General features: G+C 43.8%; 2 protein-coding genes across 2 annotated transcripts; one reads left to right on the top strand and one right to left on the bottom strand.

Annotated features, from left to right (window-relative positions):
• Positions 1-12,407: 12,407 nt before the first annotated feature.
• LOC101780395 (pentatricopeptide repeat-containing protein At2g01390) lies at positions 12,408-16,862 on the top strand. The gene is made up of 3 exons (XM_014804597.2): positions 12,408-13,244; positions 14,507-15,566; positions 16,726-16,862. Exons 1-2 carry the CDS (start codon positions 12,584-12,586, stop codon positions 15,487-15,489), a joined length of 1,644 nt encoding a protein of 547 aa, XP_014660083.2. The 5' UTR covers positions 12,408-12,583; the 3' UTR covers positions 15,490-15,566; positions 16,726-16,862.
• A 1,069-nt stretch (positions 16,863-17,931) lies between these two features.
• Positions 17,932-21,751, bottom strand: LOC101780797. The gene is made up of 7 exons (XM_004983196.2): positions 21,590-21,751; positions 20,981-21,357; positions 19,432-19,558; positions 18,809-18,951; positions 18,560-18,622; positions 18,403-18,468; positions 17,932-18,302 (listed from the first exon to the last, which is right to left on the bottom strand). The coding sequence occupies exons 2-7, from the start codon at positions 21,149-21,151 to the stop codon at positions 18,225-18,227; spliced, it is 648 nt and encodes a 215-aa protein (XP_004983253.1). The 5' UTR covers positions 21,152-21,357; positions 21,590-21,751; the 3' UTR covers positions 17,932-18,224.
• Between the last annotated feature and the right edge of the window lie 1,541 nt (positions 21,752-23,292).

Here is a 23,292-nt window from a genome sequence, read left to right as displayed (position 1 = left end):
CTTAATCGCTAAGGGATTAAAGATGTCTCAAGTTGGGGATGGTGCCGCCGCCGCCGAAGAAGCTGCCGCTCGAGCCGCTGCCATAGTTGCTGCCAATGCGGGTCTTGGAGGTCCCGTGGACCCTCAAGGCCAGCTACCAAGGAGTCATCCACACTCTATTCGTGAAGCAAGCTCTGATGACGATTCTAGCTCAAGTGATAATCTTGAGGGTGAAGACTTGGAAGCAAGGAGAAGAAGAAAAGAGAAGATGAAAGTCAAGATAGAGAAGAAGCCGTTGAAGTTGATGAAGAAGAGGATCAAGGAAGGAAGGGACAAGCATCCTTTCTACGAGTTACATCAAGTTCCTCATAATTACTCAAATGCATCATCTCAATATCCTCCTTCACAATTTCAATCGGTCCACTTGGGAAAACCTCCTTACTTTGATGGGATGGATTATCCCAAGTGGTCATATGATATGAAAATGCATCTTTACGGGATTCACCTTTCTATTTGGGAAGGTGTGGTTGTAGGTGTAACTCCACCCAAGAATGGTGTACCGAGAGCCAAGCAAGTTCAAGATTACTTTCGCAATGCACAAGCTGTAAGAATCATCACCAACTCTCTATGTGCTCAAGAATTCAACAAGATCCACTCGGTTGAGGTTGCCAAGGTGATTTGGGACACACTAAAGGAGGCACATGAGGGGACTGATCAAGTTAGAGAAGGCAAGATGGATTTGATTCATGGAGAGTTAGAGCACTTTGTCACGCTTGATGAAGAAACCGTGAGGCAAATGTTTGATAGACTAATGCTCCTTGTGTCGGACATTAGATCTCTTGGAAGCACGAATTGAGATGATCACAAGGTCACAAAGAAGATGCTTAGCGCTTTCACACCAAGGAACCCTACTTTTGCCACTATGATTAGAAGGGATCCAAGCTTCAAAACAAAGACACCCAATCAACTTCTTGTGAAATCTTACATCAAGAGTTGGTTGAAAGAGATGTGGCTAAGTCAATTAGTCAAAAGATGAACAAGAGTGTTGCTCTCAACATTAGCTCCAGCATCATGGTTGACTCAAGCCCCAAAGTTCTCAAGGCAAAGAAATAAGACACAAATGATGAAGGAAGCACCGATGAAGAAACCGCCTTGGTCTTGAGAAATTTCAAAAAGTTCATGAAGAAAAAGAATTTCAAGAAAGGTGGTGATTATAGGAAGAAACCATCACAAAGAAGATGCTATAAGTGCAAGGAAATGGGTCACTACATTGCCGATTGTCCATACAAGAAAAACAAGGATAAAGAAGATATAAGGTACAAGGAGAAGAGCAAGGAGTACAAGAATAAGTATCAAGGTCAAGCTCATGTTGGTCAAGAATGGGATTGAAGTGATGAAGAATCCAACAAGAAATGTATGGCAATTCTAGCCATACTCAAGTCTCCTACACCAACAAAACTCTTCAACAACACTTCCAACAGTGAGGATGACACTCCTTTTTATCTCATGGCAAGAGGAACCAAGGTAGAAGAAACAACCACCTCCTCTTCTCTCTCTTCCTCCATATCAAGTAACGTGCAAAATGATTTGGAAGATGAAGAAGAAAAATATAAATCTAACATGATAAATTTGGAAAGAAAGTTTACAAAGAAATCAAAAAGCTTATAGAGAGATTGGAGAAAAAGAAAGAGTCTCTTGATAGGCAAGAAGATTTGCTCATCCTTAAAAAGGAAATGAGGGATATGGGTACCTCATGGATCCCCACCGACCAGGATACTAGTCGGCCTTAACAATTGGGCGTCCTCGACCAGGGTGTATGGGCCAAGGACATGAAGATACTTGGAGTACAAGTCAAGGAGGCCGGACAATTCAAATCTGCCCGAATATTGTAGGATACGTATTGTAATCCGACTCAGATTACCTTTCATGTAACAACGAGTAGATTAGATTCAACCCGACTTGTAAGTCTGGATCGTCAGCCTATATAACGCGGCCAGGGGCGCCTCCCGAGGACAATCCAATCCCACGTGAGCTATTCCACGCACCAGCGCAAAGCAATACAAACCACCAATACAGGACGTAGGGTATTACTCTCCGGAGGCCTGAACCTGTCTAAATCCTTCTGTTCTCATGATCACCTTCGAGTTCTTGATCTCTCGATCCTCTCTGCCTAGAAATCAACCACTTGGGTAACCTCCTGGTGGACTGCCAGGCTACTAAATCCGACACTTGGTGACTTGATGAACATGGCACATGGTGTGACAAAGACTAATACAACTCAAGTCAAGCCAATGGTCAAAGCAACTACCAAGGTAAACATTGTGGAAAAAACCATGACAAAGTCAAAGGACAAGGTGGTTGCGAATGAGCCCTCACCAAGCTACACCACCGACTACATGGTTACGATGGACCACAATGGTAAAATAGTGGCCAAGTATGTTGGTGGCTACACGAAAAAGGCTATCTTTAGAATTATGTGGGTTCCAAAAATATATCCATCTAACCAACAAGGACTCAAATCTTTTTGGGTACCTAAATTTCAAGATTAACATGATTTGTAGACCTACTCCTCCAGTGGTACCGCACGATTGCTTGATAGTGGATGCTCAAATCATATGATCGGGGGGAAGGATATGTTTTCATCCCTAGAGCATTATGACACACCTAAAGAAAGCATTGTCTATGGAGACAATAGCAAAGGGGATGTAATTGGAATGGGTAACATTGCTATCTCAAAACAACTCTCTCTCTAATGTTTATTTGGTTGAATCTTTGAGATATTATTTGTTATCCATATCACAACTTTGTGAGAAGGGCTATAATTGTTTCTTTACTAATGAGGGTGTGACCGTATTTAAAAGGGAGGATGCCTCTATTGCTTTTACGGGTCACTTGAAGGAAAACTCTATCTAGTTGATTTCACAACAAATAAAGTTGAGGTCGAGACTTGTTTAGTGGTAAAAACTAACTTGGGTTGGCTTTGGCATCGTCGACTAGCCCATGTTGGGATGAGGAACTTGGCCAAACTTCAACAGGGTGATCACATCCTAGAACTAACAAATGTTATCTTTGAGAAAGATAGGATATGTAGCGCATGTCAAGCCGGGAAGCAAGTTGGTGCTCCACACCCCGCTAAGAACATCATGACTACGTCAAGACCATTGAAGTTTCTACACATGGATTTATTTGGACCCATTCTTACGTTAGCATTGGCGGTAATAAATACGGTCTTGTTATCATTGCTAATTTTTCCCATTTCACTTGGGTATTCTTTTTGCATGATAAAAGTGAAGCTCTAGGGGAAGTCAAAAAATTCATTAGAAGAGCTCAAAATGAATATGAGTTGAAGATCAAGAGGATAAAGAGTGACAATGACTCGGAATTTCGAAACACCAATGTTGAAGAATTTCTTGATGAAGAAGGGATCAAGCATGAGTTCTCCACTCCATACAGTCCGCAAAAAAAGACATTGTGGAGAGGAAGAACCGAACCTTGATTGAAGCCGCAAGAACCATGCTTGATGAGTACAAGATCCCGGATATTTTTTGGGTGGAAGCAATTAACATAGCTTTCCACGCCATCAACCATCTCTACCTCCACAAATATTTGGGCAAAACATCCTATGAGAAGTTACCGATAACAAACCCAAGGTGCACTACTTTAGAGTTTTTGGGAGTAAATGTTTTATTCTAAACAAGAAACCTAAAAGCTCCAAGTTTGCACCAAAGGTTGATGAAGGCTTTCTACTTGGTTATGGTACTAACGAACACGCCTATCGTGTTTTCAACAAACCACCAGTTGTGTTGAGATCACGGTAGATGTGACTTTTGATGAATCCAACGGCTCTCTTGCAGAGCAAGTTGATAAAAACCTTGTAGATGATGAGGAGCCACCAAGCCAATCAATCATGAGAATGGACTTGGGTGAAGTGAGACCGCATGAAGTTGAGGCTCAAACGCCGGTTGAAAAGGACAACAATGATCCATCATCATCAACAAGAGTTGAACTATCAAGTTCTCAACAAATTCAAGATCAAAGTCAAGTTCATAGTGACGACCAAGCTCATGGCATTGATCAAGGGGGAGAACAAAGTGGTGAAGCTCAAGAAGATGCTCCACAACTTGAAAATGATGATGATGGACCAATTTAACGTCAATCACAAGTGCCTCATCCAAGAGTTCATCAAAGCATTCAACGGGATCATCCCATTAACAACATCATTAGAAGTATCCAAAGAGGGGTAACTACTCGTTCATGTTTAGCAACCTTTTGTGGATGTTACTCGTTTATTTCTTCTTTGAAACCTCTCAAAGTAGATGAAGCACTTGATGATCCGGATTGGGTGATTGCCATGCAACCCTTTTTAATGCGCCGCTTGACCCAGTTTTGAAAATGAGAAGAATTAAACAACTTCACAAGAAATGAAGTACGGGAGTTGGTTGAGAGACCAAAGCAAAATGTGATTGGCACCAAGTGGGTTTTCCGACACAAACAAGATGAACATGGTGTGGTCACAAGAAATAAGGCAAGGTTAGCTGCACAAGGTTTCACTCAAATTGAAGGTTTGGATTTCGGTGAGACCTATGCACCCGTAGCTAGGCTTGAGTCAATTCGTATTTTATTAACCTATGCTACTTACCATGATTTCAAGTTTTGTCAAATGGATGTGAAAAGTGCATTTTTGAATGGCCCCCTATCCGAGTTGGTGTATGTGGAACAGCCGCCGAGCTTTGAAGATCCAAAATTTCCCAACCATGCGTACAAGCTCCATATGACGCTCTATGGGCTTAAGCAATCTCCTAAAGCATGGTATGAATGCCTTAAGGATTTTCATCTCAAGAACGACTTTGTAATGGGCAAAACTGATTCTACTCTTTTTACTCATAAAGTTGATAAGGATATATTTATTTGCCAAATATATGTTGATGACATTATATTTGGTTCTACTAATCAAAAGTTTTGTGAGGAATTTAGTAGGATCATGACCAAAAGGTTTGAAATGTCCATGATGGGTGAATTGAAGTTCTTTCTTGGATTTCAAGTCAAGCAAATGAAGGAAGGGACTTTCATATGTCAAACCAAGTACGTAAAAGATATGTTCAAAAAGTTTAACATAGCTGATGCTAAACCTATCAAGACACCCATGGCATTGAATGGGCATCTCGATCTTAATGAAGAAGGAAAGCCGGTTGATCAAAAGGTATATCACTCCCCGATTGGCTCTCTACTTTATCTTTGTGTATCTAGACCGGATATAATGCTTAGTGTGTGCATGTGTGCAAGATTTCAAGCCAATCCTAAGGAATGTCATTTGATGGCTGTTAAGAGAATTTTGAGATATTTAGTATACATTCCTAACCTTGGCTTATGGTATCCCAAGAGCTCCACTTTTGATCTACTTGGTTATTCTGATTCGGATTATGCCGGTTGCAAAGTAGACCGAAAGAGTACAACGGGGACTTGATAATTCCTTGGTAGATCATTGGTGTCTTGGAGCTCTAAGAAGCAAAATTCGGTTGCTTCATCCACCGCCAAAGCCGAATATGTGGCAGTTGGTGCTTGTTGTGCCCAACTCTTGTGGATGAAGCAAACGTTGAGTGACTTTGGTTGTGAGTTTAGCAAGATTCCACTCTTGTGTGACAATGAGAGTGCCATCAAGCTAGCTAACAATCTGGTGCAACACTCTCGAACAAAGCACATAGATATTAGACATCACTTCTTAAGGGATCATGAGGCTAAAGGAGATATTGCTTTACATCATGTGAGCACCAAAAAGCAACTTGCCGATATCTTCACTAAGCCTCTAGATGAGCAAAGATTTTATGCTTTGAGGAATAAGCTAAATATCTTGGATTCTCGTAACTTGGCTTGACTTATTGCACATACTTGATCGTTGCCTAGATAGGAAAAATGGATTTCTTTGTGTTGAGTTTCTTTTAAAACTTGGACTTTGATCTTTGGATCAAAACTTGACTCAAGTGATCATTATTATGTAATGTTGCTTGTTGGCTGATCACTAAGTGTCAAGTTGTCTTATATGTCTATAAGCCATATATCTTGAAATCTCAATCTTTATCCATCTCAAAATCAATCTTTTTGGAACAATCTCAAATCTATCGGAACTTTCGGCACACCACTGGAACTTCTGACAGCCACCAGAAGCATTAGCAAAGCGCCAACCGAGGGTTCCCAGGAGAATTTTATTTATCATTGGAACTTCCGACGCATAGTCGGAACTTCCGATAACCATCAGAACTTTCATATTTCTTCCAACATAGGGTGCTCAGGAGTTGATTTTATTTATCGTCGAAACTTCTGATAGACTGCTTGGGAGTATATATACCTGTTGGATACTACTTGAACCCTAACCCTCTCACCTCACTTCAAACCGTCGGCTCCTTTTCTTCTCTCTCAATCTCGTGAGACGATCTTGATTTCCAACCGTGGGAAGTTTTTGCTAGTGGTCTCTTTGGATTCTCCACTCCTTGGAGGTTCTAATCCCCATCGGAAGTTCTTTGATTCGCGCGGAATATCTTTGAGGTAACTCATTCAAAAATCCCGTCGCCCGATCTCTCAATGTAGTAGGAGTTAATCAATTTCGTTTGGAGGATAGACTATAGATATGCCTTAGAAATCATACCTATGATCTTATTCAAATTGGTGGGTGCAATCTCAGATTCCATGAATTTTGGACGAACTCAGGCTCTGTCGGAAGTTCCGACCCCTAGTCGGAAGTTCCGACAGGTGCTTGAAGTTTCTATTTTAATTCATGTGTATCATATCTTGACTCCATCCTAATCCTTTTCGCAAATCATGTCAGATGGGTCATGAAAGGAGAGGCAAACAACATGAGGAGACCCCGGAGATTGAATCTAACTCCTCCACCGAATCAGAAGATCAAATGCCTATTTCTCAAAGCAAAGGGAAGAGGAAGGCCGTTCCAAAAGTTCCTACGCGTGCTAGAGGCAAGGGGAAGCCTACTCCAGCTGGGGGGTCTAGTCAAGGTGGTCGACCTCGCATGTAGAATGCATCCGCTCCGGGTGCTCATATGGATGAGAATGAGATGATCACTTTGGATTTTCTTGAACAAGTGATCCTTCGGATGTCTAAACCCATTCGAGAAGAGAGGCCGGGATATAATGGAGTTCGGTTGGTGGATTATCGAAAGGGCAAGCATGATATACGAGCTCTCTGGTATGATAGGCCATCTAAATATCAAAAGGAGTTCTATGAAGATGTCCGTTTTTAGCTGCGCTTCCACACCGATTGGTATGAGTCGGTGATTATTTGCAAAACTCATCCTACCACTAAAATGAAGTCCATTGATTGGCCATATTTCAATCCAATTGAGTTGTCTATCATTGATCAAGTTTGGGAAGCATGCAACAATAAGAATCTTATCTCTCTTATGGAATTCAATTGTGATTGGAACGAGGAAGTCATAGCTCAATTTTATACCAATCTTTATATTGATCGGGTTAATAAGGTGATGCATTGGACTCTTCAAGGGAAGCCCTTCTCGGTGACATATGCGGAATTTGCAAACATTCTTGGTTATAGCGAACGTGATCTCGCTAGATATAAGATTCATGAGATGAAAAATGTCATTGAAGATGGTGAGATGACTTTTATGTATGACAATGCATATGGGATAATTGAGCATGGCATTACCAAGGGTATGCTTCCTTTCTATAAATTGCTAAACCAACTCTTCCGCTATACCCTTTGTCTTAAAGATGATGATGCGGACAACATCTCCAACATGTCAAAGAACCTAATTGCAAGAATGCATCCCGACATCGTGAGTTTAGTGTCTTTTACTTCATTTGGGAGGAGATTATCATTTGCTCTTACTCACCCAAGAAGAGTTGTTACTATGCTCCTTATACTTTTGCTATGATCAAGGAAGTGACAAAGTTGGAGATATTGACGGACAAGGGTCATCCGATCTACAAGCCAAAGAAGGGTCACATTGAGTGGCTTTGCAAGATTGGCTCCCATGGTATTCGTCCTCCACCACAAGGACCTTCTCATGGGCCTTCATCTTCTCAAGGACCATCTATTGGAGCTTCACCCTCTCATGGGCCATCATCCTCTCATAGGCCCTCTAGCTCTAGAGGTCCTCCACCCTCCCATGCTCCTAAGAAGAAAGGGATCTTCAACTTTCTATCACAAGGTCTCTTTGCTTACTTCAATGTGGGCCACCACAATGTGGAAGAAATGTATGCCCACAAGAAGCATGTAGATGATCAGCTCTTGAAGATAGAAAAGAGGCAAAAGGAGCTCATGGCTAAGAATGATATCCCACACTCTCCTGTTCGTGCTCCTATGGATTTTCCTCCTCCACTGGTATTCTACAATCCTTGGGAGGAAATTGGGCAGCTCTCCATGTTCTTTGGGGCTCTCCAAGGAGAAGATGATGAAGATTTGGGTGGGCGCAAGGAGTCCGAGAAGGAAGAAGACGATATCCCCGCTGCTTATACTCTAGAAGATGAGGGTGATGATGAGGATGAGGAGGAGGAGGATGAGTGATGGCTATGGAAGAGCCTCCCCTTTTTGGAGCTTGATGCCAAGGGGGAGTGAGCTCACCATGGACCATGTGGTGGTGGTTGCTATCTTTTTATGAGTATTTTAGTTTGTGGGCTTGTGGACATGTTAAACATTATTTTGGTGTGATGTGTGGTGTGCCAAGTGAGACTTTTAAATTTGTAAGATTTATTTGTGCTTTGTTGTGTTAGTATGGATCTAGAACTTAATGTTTATGTGATGATTATGGTTTGATGTATTGTTCGTTCCCACTTTGTTGATGTGATATATCTTGTCATATGCATCACGTTGATATTAATGTCACACTTTGCACCCCACGAATGCAAGGGTATAGGGGGAGCTCTCTTTAAATGTGCAAATGGCATTTGAGGCCATTTTTAATTTTATCTTAAAGAATGCACATATTAAGGGGGAGCTCACCTATATGATTGGATTCAAAATGTTTATATATTTCTCTTGTAAGCCTTAGTTGTGTTGTCATCAATCACCAAAAAGGGGGAGATTCAAAGTGCATTTGACCCCCTAAGTGGGTTTTGGAGTTGATGACATGCATAACTAAGGAACTAATGAATTTATCGAGAAATTGATAGATTCAAATGTTAAGAAATGAAAAGGTGCAAGAAAAAACCCCAAATTCATTTTAAGGATGGTGTTGAAGCATAAAGGAAGATCTTTTATAATTTCTATTTTTGAATTTGAGTATAGGAACACCGTACTATAAAGGGGGACGCGGATGGATAGCTTGAAGATGTCAAAGTGCTTGTTTGAGATACTAACCACCCATGAGAGACACCACTCACACACTTGCACATTTAATTTTTCACAGTTTCTGTGAGTATCGAAAGTTCCAACATGGGGTCGGAAGTTCCGACACCTACTAGAAGTTCTCAAAAACTTCCAACAGGGGGTGCTCAGCAGATTTAATTGAACAGTGTCGGAAGTTCCGACCCTGTGTCGGAAGTTCTGATAATAGGCACCGGAAGTTGCAGGTTCCCAGCCGTTTTATTTGAACTATGTCGGAAGGTCCGACCCAGTGTCGGAAGTTCTGACAAGCATTTAATAGAACTACAACGGCTAGTTTTTGGGGCTCAAGTATTTATACCTCCTCAACCCCCCTTCATTTGTGGCTAACCAACCACGAGACAAACACCCCTTGAGCACTCAATACTCCTCCCCACTTCCTCCTTGAGCTAAATCCTTGAGAGTTTTGTCCTAGGGCTTGGGTGAGAGACGGATTTGAGGTGTGTGACTCAATCTTTGAGTGAGAGGTCAATCAAGTTCATCTGAAGAGCACTTGAAGCATCTTCGGCCTTCGATTCGTGTTTGTTACTCTTGAAGCTTGCTTCTATACGGTTCGGTGCCGCCCGTTTGAGCACCCTCTCATTGTGGTGCGCCCGGGAAGTTTGTATTGCCCATCCTCTTGGAGGATTCATAGTAAGTGACTCAATCCTCCTTTGTGGTTGATTGAGAGAGGTAAAGGATTAGTGAGGACCCGACACTTTGTGAGCTCCTCAATGGAGATGTAGCTTCCTTTGTGGGAGTGAACTTTGGTAAACAAATCCTTTGTCTCGTGTGCTTATTGTGTTCTTCAAGTTGTTGTTGACCTAGAGTTTGATTTGTGTCGATCTGCATTTTGGTGAAGTTTCTATCATAAAGATCACCTGCGGTAGTATCTATATATTATTACTAAACTTTTGGTTGAAATAGATTCTGCTATAACCTATTTGTTTTTGAATTTCATAGAGTATCTTTTACTCTGTCGGAAGTTTTAGCCCTGTACCGGAAGTTCCAGCACAGCGTCGGAAGTTCCAGCACAACGTCGGAAGTTCCGGCACATTTAACACCGTTGCGAAGAATTTTTCGATTTTAAAGATCAAGCCTATTCACCTCCCCCCTCTAGGCATCACACGATCCTTTCACCATTGTTATTTCTCCCTCCACCATACTAACTTGTTGGACCAAGTTCCCCCTCCCCATGCCAGTGGCCCTTTACAGTTCCTACTAGCCATCTTATCCCACCTTAGCTAGTGATGTTCTCACCACGCCACCTCCATTGCCATGCTAATCCTCCCCTGGTCTTCCATCTAAAGCTCCAAATCCTTGACCTTAACTCCTCAAAATCCTCAATCAATCTCCATTCCTAACTCATAGGAGAGACCCGATCTCATTAGAGATGAGGAGAGGAGGGCAAATGTCATTGAGGGGCTGTGAGAGAACAATAAGATTAAGTGGAAGAAAGTTTTGGGTGTAAGCGTACACAGTGAAAGAAATATATGAATGTTAAATATCAATCTTGTAATGAAAAAGACAAGTGCTAGCTATTGACCATTTACTTTTCTTTGGTGGAGGTGTTGAAGACCGTTAATATGTTTCATGGATAGTTGAAGTTAAGAAAGTTGTTGCCAATTCTTTCTGAACTTGTTTACTTAAATTCCAAACTTTTGTAGGTTTGTAGAAATCCTTTGGCTCTTGTACAGTACTTCCACCGTCCTAAATTATAGGTCTGGCTTTTCTAGATTCATAGGTATTAATTATGCATCTAGGCATAGGATATATCTAAGCGCATAACAAAATCTCTATCTAATATTGAAGTACGGTTGTTTCTTCCAACCATCAGGTAGTTTTTCAAAAAAGTCCCTCAACTTGTTCGTAATCAGCCCGCAGTCCTTGGAGTTAACAGACGTAGTTTTAGATGATTTGCAAAAAAAAGTCCCTTTCTTCCTTGCCTGCGTGTGTTTCTGCGGCCCGTGGTGCATCCGCCCCTCCTCTGTTCCCACGAATCAATCCATCATCACGCGTCGTCCGCCATCCACCCGTGCCCCACTGGCCTCGCCGTCCGCCGCTGCCGACCGCCTCGCCATCCACTGACCGCTCGCGCCACCGCCCGCCACGACATCCACTCGCGGCGTCGGCCGCCGACCAAGCAATACACCCAAGAACAAAATAGAGGATAAAGGAATAGCACTAACCAGCAACAACAAAATTTGACATCAGCATCTAGACGTCAATCGTTCACAGCTACAGCACCACCACACAACTCCTCCTGGCCAAGTGGCGAAGGCCAAATGAAGTAGATGATCGCGAATCTATCCAGTGACAAGGAATCACGCGGCAAGTAATCGACAACACAGCAGCGGGAAAGCAGGTTAGCGTTGGTGGGGATTCAACGCAGGAGGTCGGTGAGGAAGCAACGACAGAGCGGGGAGGCAATAGGGGTGCAGTGCATGGGCCCGACGAGGAAGCGTGCGTCAACATCAAAAAAATGAGCGTTGTAAAAGAAAACATGACAGAACTGATTAGTTCTTGATCTCGCTTGATCTCACGTGATTAGCACGAGGGAACTACACGATCATTCCCAGATCGACGAGATCAAGAAAATAGGCACAATGCTTAGGCTTTGGGATAAGAATGACGTACTACTCAATTTTTTAAGCCCATAGGACCTACATCAAATAAAAACCAACGTTATAAAAGAACAAACGACCAAGATAAAAAGTGAAGCAAAAAAATTATATTCAATAATTCAGGAAGAAAAAATCAATAATTCAGAAACAAAACAACATCAAATTATCACTCATGTTTTGCGTAATGTGTATTGGGACTTTTTTCCTCATATTTTCTAATTTATAAATAAAAATCAAAATGATCTATAATTTAGGATCGCAACTCTCCGAAAATATTGAGGGATTTATAAGTTCAGTAGATGAGCCTTCAGGCCTCTTGGGTACGGTAATGGGTAGTTGGGTTTTAACTTTTAAACCAGGCTCGGAGTTGGGATAGCACGGGCTTGGTTGGGTTGGGCCATCTCATGCTTGCCGGGGAAATCTCAAGGCCCAGCCTCCGAAGCATTGCCGGGTAACCCCAGCAGATGCGCGGACAGGGTGTTCGCCGCGCCGGAGGAGCACAACCACCACCAGCCGCCACTACTTTTGGGTTGCTCGTCGCCAGACGGCGTGCGCACTGTGGCGCGACGCCGCGGAGAAACCGTCTCCCTTCGTCGCAGCCGCCCCAAACCTGCTCAGCCGCGGAGAAACCGTCTCCCCTCGTCGCAGCCGCCATGCTCCGCCGCAGCCGCCGGTTCCTCCCCGCCAGACCACCTCGCCGCCGCCACCCCAAACCCGCAGGGAAAGCCGAGCCGCCTCCCCCGGCCGCGCCGACCTACACCCGCGACGTAGTGCGCCGCGCCACCGCCATCCTCCGGGACCACCCCTGGTCGGCGGCGCGCCCGCTCCTCCTCTCCCTCCCCGGCCTCGCCTGGGACTCGCACACCGTGGCGCGCGTGCTCAAGACCCACCCGCCGCTCCAGAAGGCCTTCCTCTTCTTCCGCCTCGCCGCCGCCGCGTCGCCCACCTTCCGCCACGACCGTTTCACCTACACCTCCATGATCCACCTCCTCGGCGAGGCCGGCCGCGTGCCGGCCATGCTCCGACTCCTCGCCGAGATGCTCCGAGCCGGGGTGGCGCCCGACGCCGCCACCTTCACCACCGTCATGCACTGGCTGGCGCGGGCCGGGGACGTGGACGGTGCCATGCGGGTGTGGGTGGAGATGAAGGCGAGGAGCAGGCCCACCGTCGTCAGCTACACGGCGTGCGTCAAGATCTTGTTTGACGCCGGGAGGGCGGAGGAGGCGCGGAGGGTGTTTGGGGAGATGGTGGCCGAGGGGCTGCGCCCGACCTGCAAGACGTACACGGTGCTCATCGAGCATCTCGCTGACGCAGGTGAGGTGTTCGGTCCAATGCCCGTTCGATATTATCTGGGTATCATGCTTAGCTACTGCGTTCTAGATATGAGATACTCGGTTGCTGTTTCATGATTCGCTGGAAAGGTGGCATCTCCTTGTTGGCTATGTTAAAGGAGCCATGGTGGGTTGTGTTGGAATTGCTCAATGAAATGCTTGATGGTGGCAGGTTATCTTCGGTTGTTAGTCTTGGAATGTGGGTGATAAGATTGGAAATTGGTATCCTGATCTACTTGGTTTTATCAAATGGAGTGTATGCTTCATTTCTGGTGCAACAGCTGGATTGGAAAATTATGCATCTTACTCTCCTATGTTTATCAGGCTTCACATACTTTGCTGATATGGCTTAGCTTGTGTGATTTGAGGCACGTTTCTCTGGTTCTCTGTGATGTTAACTGTGCTTCTACAACTTTAGTTGCCTTTAGTTATATAGTTTTGCATTAACTAGTAAACTAATAACCCTAGTCGTTGGAAATGCATTGGCTCCTTTAACTACCTACTTTTCATTTTCTCATGTTTAGTTTCACTTATGTTTGGCCATATTATTAGACTAGAAATGAAGTAACTGCAGCCATTCCATTCTACAGCCTTGAGAATGTACCTACTACCCCCCACATTGTTGAAGAATCATATTCAGCATTCGAATATCTATATAGTGTTCCTGAATTCAATTGAGTAACCATCTAAGTCAGATCCATGTATTGTTGAAAATATCACCTTGCACGACTCAAATTTCTCTTATGAAAATTGGAAAGCTCCATTTAAGCATTCTTGCATACACTGTAAGCAGGAACTGACAAATCTGTAGTCAGGGAAGAGTTTCTATGTGGGCCTAAGTGCCAGTCGAGGTCTGAAGCCTGCGTCTTCATTTTATCAGCTCATCTCCCAAATTTGGATCCAGAGCAAAAAAGCATCTTACTAATGTTAGTTCTTAGTTGTACTATGCGCTGGCTGCTGGAAGTTTTATCTTTGTACCATTAAAGTATGACTCAAATCACAACAGTTTTCTCCAACCTCTTAAATGCAAGTACATTGTCTAGTGTCATTTCCCAGTTTCAGGCATTAATCCTACTGATAACTGTTCAATTTAATCGAAGTGTTAACAATTTTCTCTTTAAACAATATGTCAGTTTATATCCAAAATGCCATTTTGGCTGACATATATCATTGATATGATTTGTATATACTTACATTACAAGTCTTTGTACCATCATATATTAATATAAATCTAACTGAACACAGGAAAATTTGAAGCTACTCTTGAGATTATGGACAAGATGAATGAAGCATGCATAGAACCAGACAAAGCACTTTGCAATATTCTAGTCCAGAAATGCTCCAGGGCTGGTGAGACATCAGTTATGACTCGCATTCTTCAGTACATGAAGGAGCATTTCATTGTTCTTCGCCGGCCTATTTTTTTGGAAGCACTAGAAGCTCTAAAAGCTAGTGGTGATAGCGATGAACTTCTTCGGGAAGTAAACCCTCATCTTTCATATGAAGGCATTGAATGTGACCCAATATTATCTGATCAAGGCTACATTACTGATAAAAGTACTATTATCTACCTTTTGTCTGCAAAAAACTGGTCTGCTATAGAAGAAATGATTAATGCAATGACCTCAAAGAATGTGAAAATGGAAAGCCATATCCTGTGTGATGTTATTAAGGCCAGCTGTGCAGACTGTAGACTGTCCTGTGGGCTCACAGTTATGCGTTATAGTTTAAGAGTAGGGTGTGAACTTGGTAGATCTGCATATTGTTCTCTTCTTGGTCAATACATCAGGAATGGTTCATTTGATTTAGTTGTAGAGATTGTTGAAGGATTGATTAAATCTGGTTACAATCTTGGGACATATCTATCAGCTATTTTAATACTCAGATTAGGCTATGCTGGGCAATCTGCATACGCAGCTCATATTTTTAGATTGTTGACTGCAGACAAGAATGTAGTTTCCTACACAGCCCTTATCAATGCCTATTTTCAAGCTGGCCAAGTTGATGGTGCTCTTGATCTATTCGCACAAATGAGAACTACTGGAATACCTGCTTGCTCGGGTACATATGAAGTGCTGACACATGGCTTGCAAAAGGCTAGGCGGAAACAGGAATCAGAATACTACCGAAGAGAAAGAATGAATATACAATGGCATCTTCAGTATCTTGATCAGTGCTCATCTGAAGATAGCTTATGTAACTATCTGTTTTGCGGCCTTCATGGGTGATTTTTCAAGATGGCTTCATATACGGTGTTCTAATTATTAGCTCAATCATTTCAGATCCATCCTGCCTCAGCTTGAAGGTATTGGCACACATGTACCCTTGATATTTGCTTTGATATGAAAAAAAATTGGGTTCATTTGTAAAGTGTAAAGTTGGAGCTTCATGTTGTCCAAAACTATAGATAATGATATTAAGGAATGGCATCGAAGTTAGTGCAAAACTATAATAATAACCTAGAATTGGAAATCATGATGTTAGCTTATTGGTTTCGTTGCAGAAAATCTATTGGATTTAAGCGTGAGACCTGAAATTGTATTATTGGATTTCCTATAGAGATGAGGAGCACCATTTGGCATCACTAACCCTTATGTCAAAACTGATTCCATGTCAGTACCACATCAAATAAAAACCTCCTTTGAATGGGATCAAAGAAGCAATTTGTCAAGTTTCAATAGTTTGAGGGTTGTCGGATGCCCGGTTTAGGAGTTCAGGATTGAACATTGGACTTTGGCAATAGTTCAAGGGTGTAAAATAGATTTTACCCTAAAGTTTAAGACAAACTTAAAAAAGCATATTTTTTTTAAGAGAAGTGAAAATAAGGTGCTAGTGGAGAGGTATTTACCTTTTTTTCATCAACTTTCCTTCCCTCAAGTTTTTCTTATTTCACATTAGAGCTCAAAATACACACATGTAAGTCCGGCGGCGCTGCAAGTCTGGTGGACAAATCATCCACCAGACTTTTGGCGAGCCGTGGTGACAAAATGAACCAGAAATCTAGCATGCAACTTCGGTATGCCTAAGCTGCGGTGACAGGCCAAACAGGAGCCTAAGCATAGGCGGCACACCCAAGTTGCAGCACAGCACGTTGTGGACGCAAAGCAAACATACCCTGGAGCTATGTTACTTGAAAAGTTATCAAGCTAATTGGAAGAAGTTTATGCTTTATTCTTAAGAATCAGCATGCAAATCTCTTATGGAGGAATTCTTACTGTTCAAGCTTAACATGCTAGAGCTAGACTACAATTAGTATTCTTTTCCTGTGGTGTTCCTATGTATACAGCAGCTTAAGATGGACTGTTTTCTTGAGATTATGTAAAGGTTTTGCATTAGCATGGGTTACTCTCAAACAGGAAACAAGTTGGCATGATCTAATATTAGGTGCTGGGATCACCTGCAAATTGCAACATTCATATTCCTCTGAATGACCCACTTAATCCTTGTTGAATTTGTTCTCACAGGACTAATGGGTGCCTTTGGTTTGGCTGCATCAAAGTTGGAGGTTACATTTTTACTGCCATTTCCAAAAGTACTCAGGTAGGACTATGAGGCTGCTACAAAAGTTGCCCACTTTGTCTATTCCATGATGTTCAGACCACTTTGAAAGGTGCGCATGATGAAGCTAGGTGATGTCACTTTTATCAAACAAATCTGACTTTCTGAGGGCCTGTTTGGTTAGCCTTGCTTATAAATAAGCAACTTATATTTAAGCAAATAAGTTGCTTATGACCCAAACACCCTTGCTTATAGACTTGCTTATAAGTTGCTTTTGCATAAGCAAATAAGCAACTTTTGGGTTGCTTATAGTTGCTTATGGAGCACTTTACTCCTCCTACCCTCATTCTCTCTCCTCTCTCCCCTTTCTCTCTCCTCTCTCCCGTGTGGACTGCCTGGTGCCGCTTCCGCCGGCCGACGGCCGCTCGCCGCCCGCCGGCCGCCTGCGCGCCGCCGGCCACCGCTCCCGCCCGCCGGCCGCCTCCGCGCCGCCCGCCGCCGCTCCCGCCCGCCCGCCTGCGAGCCGCCGGCCGCCGCTCCCGCCCGCCGGCCGCCTCCGCGCCGCCCGCCGCCGCTCCCGCCCGCTCGCCGCCCGCCTGCGCGCCGCCTGCTGCCGATCCCGACCGCCGGCCGCCTCCGCGCCGCCCGTCGCCTCTCCCGCCCGCCCGCCGTCCGCAAGCTATCGCGGCCGGCTGGATCTCCCGCCCGGCCGCCCGCTGGATCTCCTTGCTCCTCCTCCCGCGCCGTCGGCTGCTCCCGCCCGCCGCCGCCGCTCCAACCCGCCCGCCTCCGCTCCGCGCACCCGCCGCCGGCCGCCCGCCACTCGCGCCCCGCGGCCGCCGCCGGCCGCCCGCCACTCGCACCCGCCGCTGCCCAAACCAAGGGGTAGGAGCTGGGCCATTTTCAGGGGTAGACGAAAATGGATAGCAGGGGCAAATATGTCAATCCTAATCATATAAGCAACCCAAACCAAACATCTAGACTTATAAATAAGCAACTACAATAAGCAAATAAGCAACTTATTTATAAGCAATCCTAAACCAAACAGGCCCTGAGTCTTGGCTCCTACTTCAGAAGGGTTTTACCATACGAAAGCCATCATTGGGTAATTCACTGGCCCTTCGAGCCACCATATTTGCAGTCCTGATTAATTCTACATGCAATTGCTGGGCTGAACGTGGGCTGGTAAACACCCAAAGGATAACTAAAGAACTTGTTTTAAACTTGTCATTTCAATCCACGTCCAGTCAGCAGGAAATAACTGAGCTAGAGGTTGAAACTTGAAACATCTTTAGACAGAATGCTGCATATCTACATCAGATGAGGCTAACATAGTCTAGTTGTGCATTAACCTAGCCACCTGAGTCTAAGAAACTTCATGCATATATATTACATAGCACGGCAACATTCATCAAACATGCTGCATCCTATCTTGATTCTGTTAGTTGAAGTTCAGGCCTCACTGTCAGGCCACTTTCATAGTTGTCTTCAGCCTCTTCGCAGCTTGAACAAAGCCAATGATGACCTGTGACTCATCCAATTGCTTCAGCATGGGCAAAAGCAAATTAGATCATGTCAGGATCTCATACCATAATGATACAAGTTGCTGGACAAGAAGTAAGAATTGAAGTTTGTTTATCAACCTGGGACATGAAGTGCCTTTGAACAGCATCGATCAACTGCTCCCTGGACGGATTAGGACTTGCATCCTGTTCAGCAAATGCAGTCAGTTAGAACAATGGAATTGGACATTCGCAGTTGATAGCAGGGCTTTAATCTAGGAATCAAAGCTGTACTTACGAGATTGAAGTGGCGCCAATATCTCCACAGCGCAGTCAGTTCTAGCTTGCTCAGGTCAACTTTCTGCAGAGTTAACAATCAACACTTCAGGCAAAATGCAAAGATACAAGCTGCAGAAGCAATGTGGTCCAAACACAGTTGAGCACTGACTGAGATCAACTACATGCATTGACATAGATTACTGTGGAATGATTGTTGGATTCCAACCAAATGGTCTCAAGCACACAACCCAAGGAGCAAAAGTCGTACCGTGTGAGCTCTTGCGGAAGATGAAACAGACATCTTGGAGTGGGAGTCACATGACATTGAGCGGCTGAGGGATTTTCTGTGGAATCCCCTATGCTGTCTGCTCCTTGACCGCATTGCCTTTGGTGATTGTGCGTCATCGGATGCTGCAAGAAACAAAGCAACATTACAGACGCATACGTAAAGGTGCAGGGCTCGGTTAGGTAACAAGAAAACTGTGACTTCTGATTAGCTAAACAGATCCGTGACCCTAAAGGCATGTGTAATTATATTCTTTAATCAAATGCAATGCTGGTATATTTCGAGTACTTTTGACCACACGCTTTAGAATCAAACTCATTCAAAATGTATGGCCAGTAAGTGCAGAAGAGACCAAACTGGAGCTTAGGGCAAGTAATAGGGCTCACTTGTTTCTTAACTTTTTGTAAGAAAAATGTAATGCTTGCGGTCTCCAAGAAATAAACGCATTATGAATAAAACCAAAAGCATCTATGCATACTCAATTTGAAGTATATCAGGGTATCAAGCATGTTGGAACGAGTTCTAAACACGAACTATGACACTTAAAAGACACATGTTGAAACAGGATGATGTCTGAAATGAAAAATACCATCCTAGTATCTTACCCATATCTGAACTATTCCATTGCATATTTTCACAATCGAATTTATCATCATCCTCATTGCCTGTCGGAGGTTCAATCACACTTAAAGCATTCCTTTGCAGCTTCACCTCTATGCCATTAGTAAGAACCTGGAATTTGACAGCAGACAAAAATCACACTTTGTTTGGAATTGAGTGCAAAATGTCACTGATGCAAATTGGCACCTTTTAGCATGACCACTTAGTTTGAAATCAAATGTTGTCATACCTATTATTATCTCAGTCAAGTTATGCATTTATTTATAGATTAGAAAGGACCTAGCGTCAAATATGCCTGACACAAAATGATCCAGAGAACATGTGGTGCGGTACATCAGGAAAACAGGGGCAGAGTGCCAAATAGGACCAAACTATCACATTGGTGACAAGTCTAAATCAATGCATCATCTTCGTTGCCAATGAATATGATAGCGACATAAGCAGTTTTTATATTGGAAGTTTGGAACCAGAATCAAACATATCGCAGGAAATCAGCAAACCATGATCACATCTACAGACAGCATTAGCATTACAGAACGAAAATATGCTCACGTAATATTGTTAATTCTCCAAAATTCTTACTTTCAGGTTGGTCGTAAACAGTTCAGATGTCTATGAACTCGGTAACTGCAGGTCATGATGACTGCTTGGCATTAGTTTTATGCATCCATTTTTCATAACAAAAACAAAAAGGATAAATCTACAATCCATTTAAGATTATAAGCCGATCCATTGTGCTGACAAAATGCTAGGAACAGTGGAATACTGACAGAGTGCATGCAACCTGCAGATATTCCTAAGAATATCCTCCCAAGTTCCAAGTGCCAAGGCTCAAATCCAGACGCATACAGGAACAAATAATTTAACAGGTGCGTCTAGAAATTCCAAAGAACACAACTCAATTAAAATTCCCCAAAAATCTAGCACTAAGCGCAACCACGACTCCAGTGTAGGTAGCCAAAGATATCCAACCCAACAAGCAATAGGGTCCACGAGACCACGACCACGAGTTTCACAATTGATGCTGACAGCCCAATTCAAACACAGATCAAACAACTTGAAACTCTCCAGGGCAACCCGGACCACAAACAACGAAGTGACAGTGAGGAACGGAGATCTAAGTTTCCTTCTGAATAATGGAAGATAGCTGGAGATAGTTTCAATCTGGGAATAAATTTAAGTGCAACATTGCAACCTAGATCGGGAGCAAGATCCAAAAGCAATTAGGAATAGCCCAACAATGAATCGAGCTATCAAACAGCAAGCAACAAAAGTGCAGCAGTAACTCAAACCTGAACTATAACAAAAGGTAAAGAAATCAAGATCGATAGAAACTGCAATAAACTAATCCAGATTAGCAATCCAAGCTAAATTATGCTAAAATCCTCCCAACGTGGACCTGATCGGAAAGCATAGAGCAACTCAAACCCAAAAGTAACCAGTCGAAAAGCAATTTACATTGCAGCAAAACAAGATCTGGGAATAAAAAAGATAGGAAGTAAGCCGCAATTGCGAGTGGAAACAGCGAATTACCAGCCAATGCCATCCTCCGAGGCCGACGGCCTTCTTGACGACTCCATGCAAACCCACGAGCACGGACTTAGTGCGGTTGTTGCCGGTGACCACTACCTTTGTGTGCCGCGGCAGCACGGACATCTCATCTTCGCCCCAGCCTGCCGGCACCTGGCTCACCGCCGCAATCATCTCGCCACCGGATCAGCGTCCCCCCTGCCGCGAATCCTCCCCAATTGCCACCCAATTCCCCTGTTCTTGCACGGCGAGATGGCCAGTAAATCCCCAAAATTCGCGGCGGGATCAGGCCAATCCTGCGAATGCACTTCCAGGGCACTCGAGATCGAGCATCGGGGAGGCAGGATTCGCGCAAATTGACACCGAATTGGACCTCCTCGCTGCAGAACGAATCGAATCTCGATCAGAACACGCCCCCAGAATGCCTTGAAAACCAAATCAATCAGTAAAAGATTTTCCCTCCAAGAACGAGATCAAGCGGCCACGATCCGCAATTCCCAGTAAATTCTGCAATTAAACCTCCCCACCGCATCGACAATACGGCCAATTCGCGATCAGGAAAATGCAGCCAAAACCCCGGCAAAACCAGCCCAATCTGGGCGCCAGCATTACCTGGAATTCAGAGATCACGCGCCTCCGAGCCCGAATCCGCGCCAAATTGGAGGGACAAACCGGTGGTCCTTGCGGAATTGGGAAGAGCGCGCGCTGGTCTGTGCGAAGCAGAGTGTGGATGCGTGTGGGTGTGTGTGACTTTCTTTGCTTTTCGGTTTCCCTGTGCTGCTGGCCTGCTCCTAGTACCCTACACCCCTGCCTGCTCTGGATCCCGGGGCGCAGGCGCCGGCCAATGGGAGCGCGGCGCGTGGCTGACGTCCGCCGTCTGGGCGACGCGGGGTGAGTTGCGAAATGACGGGAGTGCCCTTGGGAGGGTACGTGCGTGGTTTGTTTATTCGGCTGTGGGTTCGAATGGTTTTGAATTTCGGAGCCGGGCAAAAGGAAGGGGGAGGCGGGGAGACGTAGGCAGGAGTAGGTTGGTGGGATCGTGGACCGAGTCTTCGGGCACCGGGTGCTAGACTGCTAGTGGGCCCATTAGATCGAATGATTTTATCTCAAGTGAAATGATGGCTAGTTATTTCGTAGATTACGTATTCGTAAATTATTGTCCTCTCCGTCTCAAAAGCATAAAGAAAAAATATCACTTTTGATTTTACTATTTAATGTTTGACTGTTCTTATTTTTCAAAAATATTTAAACAAATAGCTATAATTATAAGACACACCTAAACTATTGCTGATAACAAATATATTAACTGTATTTTCATTTTATTTAACTAAATTATTGCTAGTTTGAATAGTAACAGTGAGAAGTGGTAGTTGCTTGGAAATAGAATTTAGTATGTCCTTTTCTTTTGGTTAATATATATGCATTTTGGTTGGAAGATAGTTATATTGACTTGAGCTTCATGTTTGACGAAAAGCCACCATGAGAGTTTGTAAAGGCCAAGGTTTTTCCTTTTGAAGAGGGAGTCGCAAAAGATAATGATAATTTTTTCCTGATAAGCATGTCTCTAATGTGATTGGGTCTTAGTTAGCAATAGTCTTCTAATTATAGCATGCACCACGAGCAAGAGTGGATGCTATACATTCTAACATTGTATCCAAACACCATATCATTTCTCCCTTGGCGCTACCCAGAGGGTCTCCGACCGGCACACTCTTGGAAGCATGTCTTCCGAGCTGGAGGTTGTAAGTCGACCCCCACCTTGGTTGACTATCCATGAGATTCGTAAAACACCTCAATGTATGAAGTAGGGAAGAGCCCTGTGTTCCCGACATGAGTCACCGTGTACTACTAAGGTGAGGTGGAACCCTAATTGGGAGAAGTAATGATGAGAAGACTGGAGAATCCTTGGTCTACCCCTAGATCTATAAATACTAAGCCCAAGGGTTATGTACACCGCTCAATTCTGAAGTAAAAACAAATTCAACCACTCTCAATTCGTTATTTTTTCATTAGAGCAGTCTTATGCCTCTAGGGCCTAGAAACACTTATTTCCACTTAGTAACCACAAAAAGACGCACAAGTCCCACATATATAGGGGAGAAATTTAGGCAATATGGCAGATTTTCTTAGTTTTAGAGTGGGTTGTAGAAGTGCCGGTGGCTTGGGCAGAATAGGTAGTGGCTTTTGACAAGAAAAGTAGTGATCCAAGGTATAGAGAGAGATCTTCACAAAATAAAAAAACTTCTCTCGCCAAAAAGACATTGATGTTGATGACCACATATCATTTTAATTTGAGCACGAGGCACAAGAGAAAT

Source organism: Setaria italica, chromosome IX (genome assembly GCF_000263155.2).
Source record: "Setaria italica strain Yugu1 chromosome IX, Setaria_italica_v2.0, whole genome shotgun sequence".
Classification (NCBI taxonomy): domain Eukaryota; kingdom Viridiplantae; phylum Streptophyta; class Magnoliopsida; order Poales; family Poaceae; genus Setaria; species Setaria italica.
The sequence above is the reverse complement of the archived record's forward strand: the minus strand, read 5'-3'. Positions and strand labels throughout refer to the sequence as shown.

Bases quoted from the DNA above. Each gene is read 5' to 3' on its own strand.
- LOC101780395 (XM_014804597.2), top strand. From the start codon at position 12,584: ATGCTCCGCCGCAGCCGCCGGTTCCTCCCCGCCAGACCACCTCGCCGC. The intron at 13,245-14,506 runs GTGAGGTGTTCG...AACTGAACACAG, and splicing joins CGAGCATCTCGCTGACGCAG to GAAAATTTGAAGCTACTCTT.
- LOC101780797 (XM_004983196.2), bottom strand. From the start codon at position 21,151: ATGATTGCGGCGGTGAGCCAGGTGCCGGCAGGCTGGGGCGAAGATGAG. The intron at 19,559-20,980 runs GTAATTCGCTGT...GTCAAATTCCAG, and splicing joins TCGGAGGATGGCATTGGCTG to GTTCTTACTAATGGCATAGA. The intron at 18,469-18,559 runs GTAAGTACAGCT...TTTGCTGAACAG, and splicing joins ATTGGCGCCACTTCAATCTC to GATGCAAGTCCTAATCCGTC.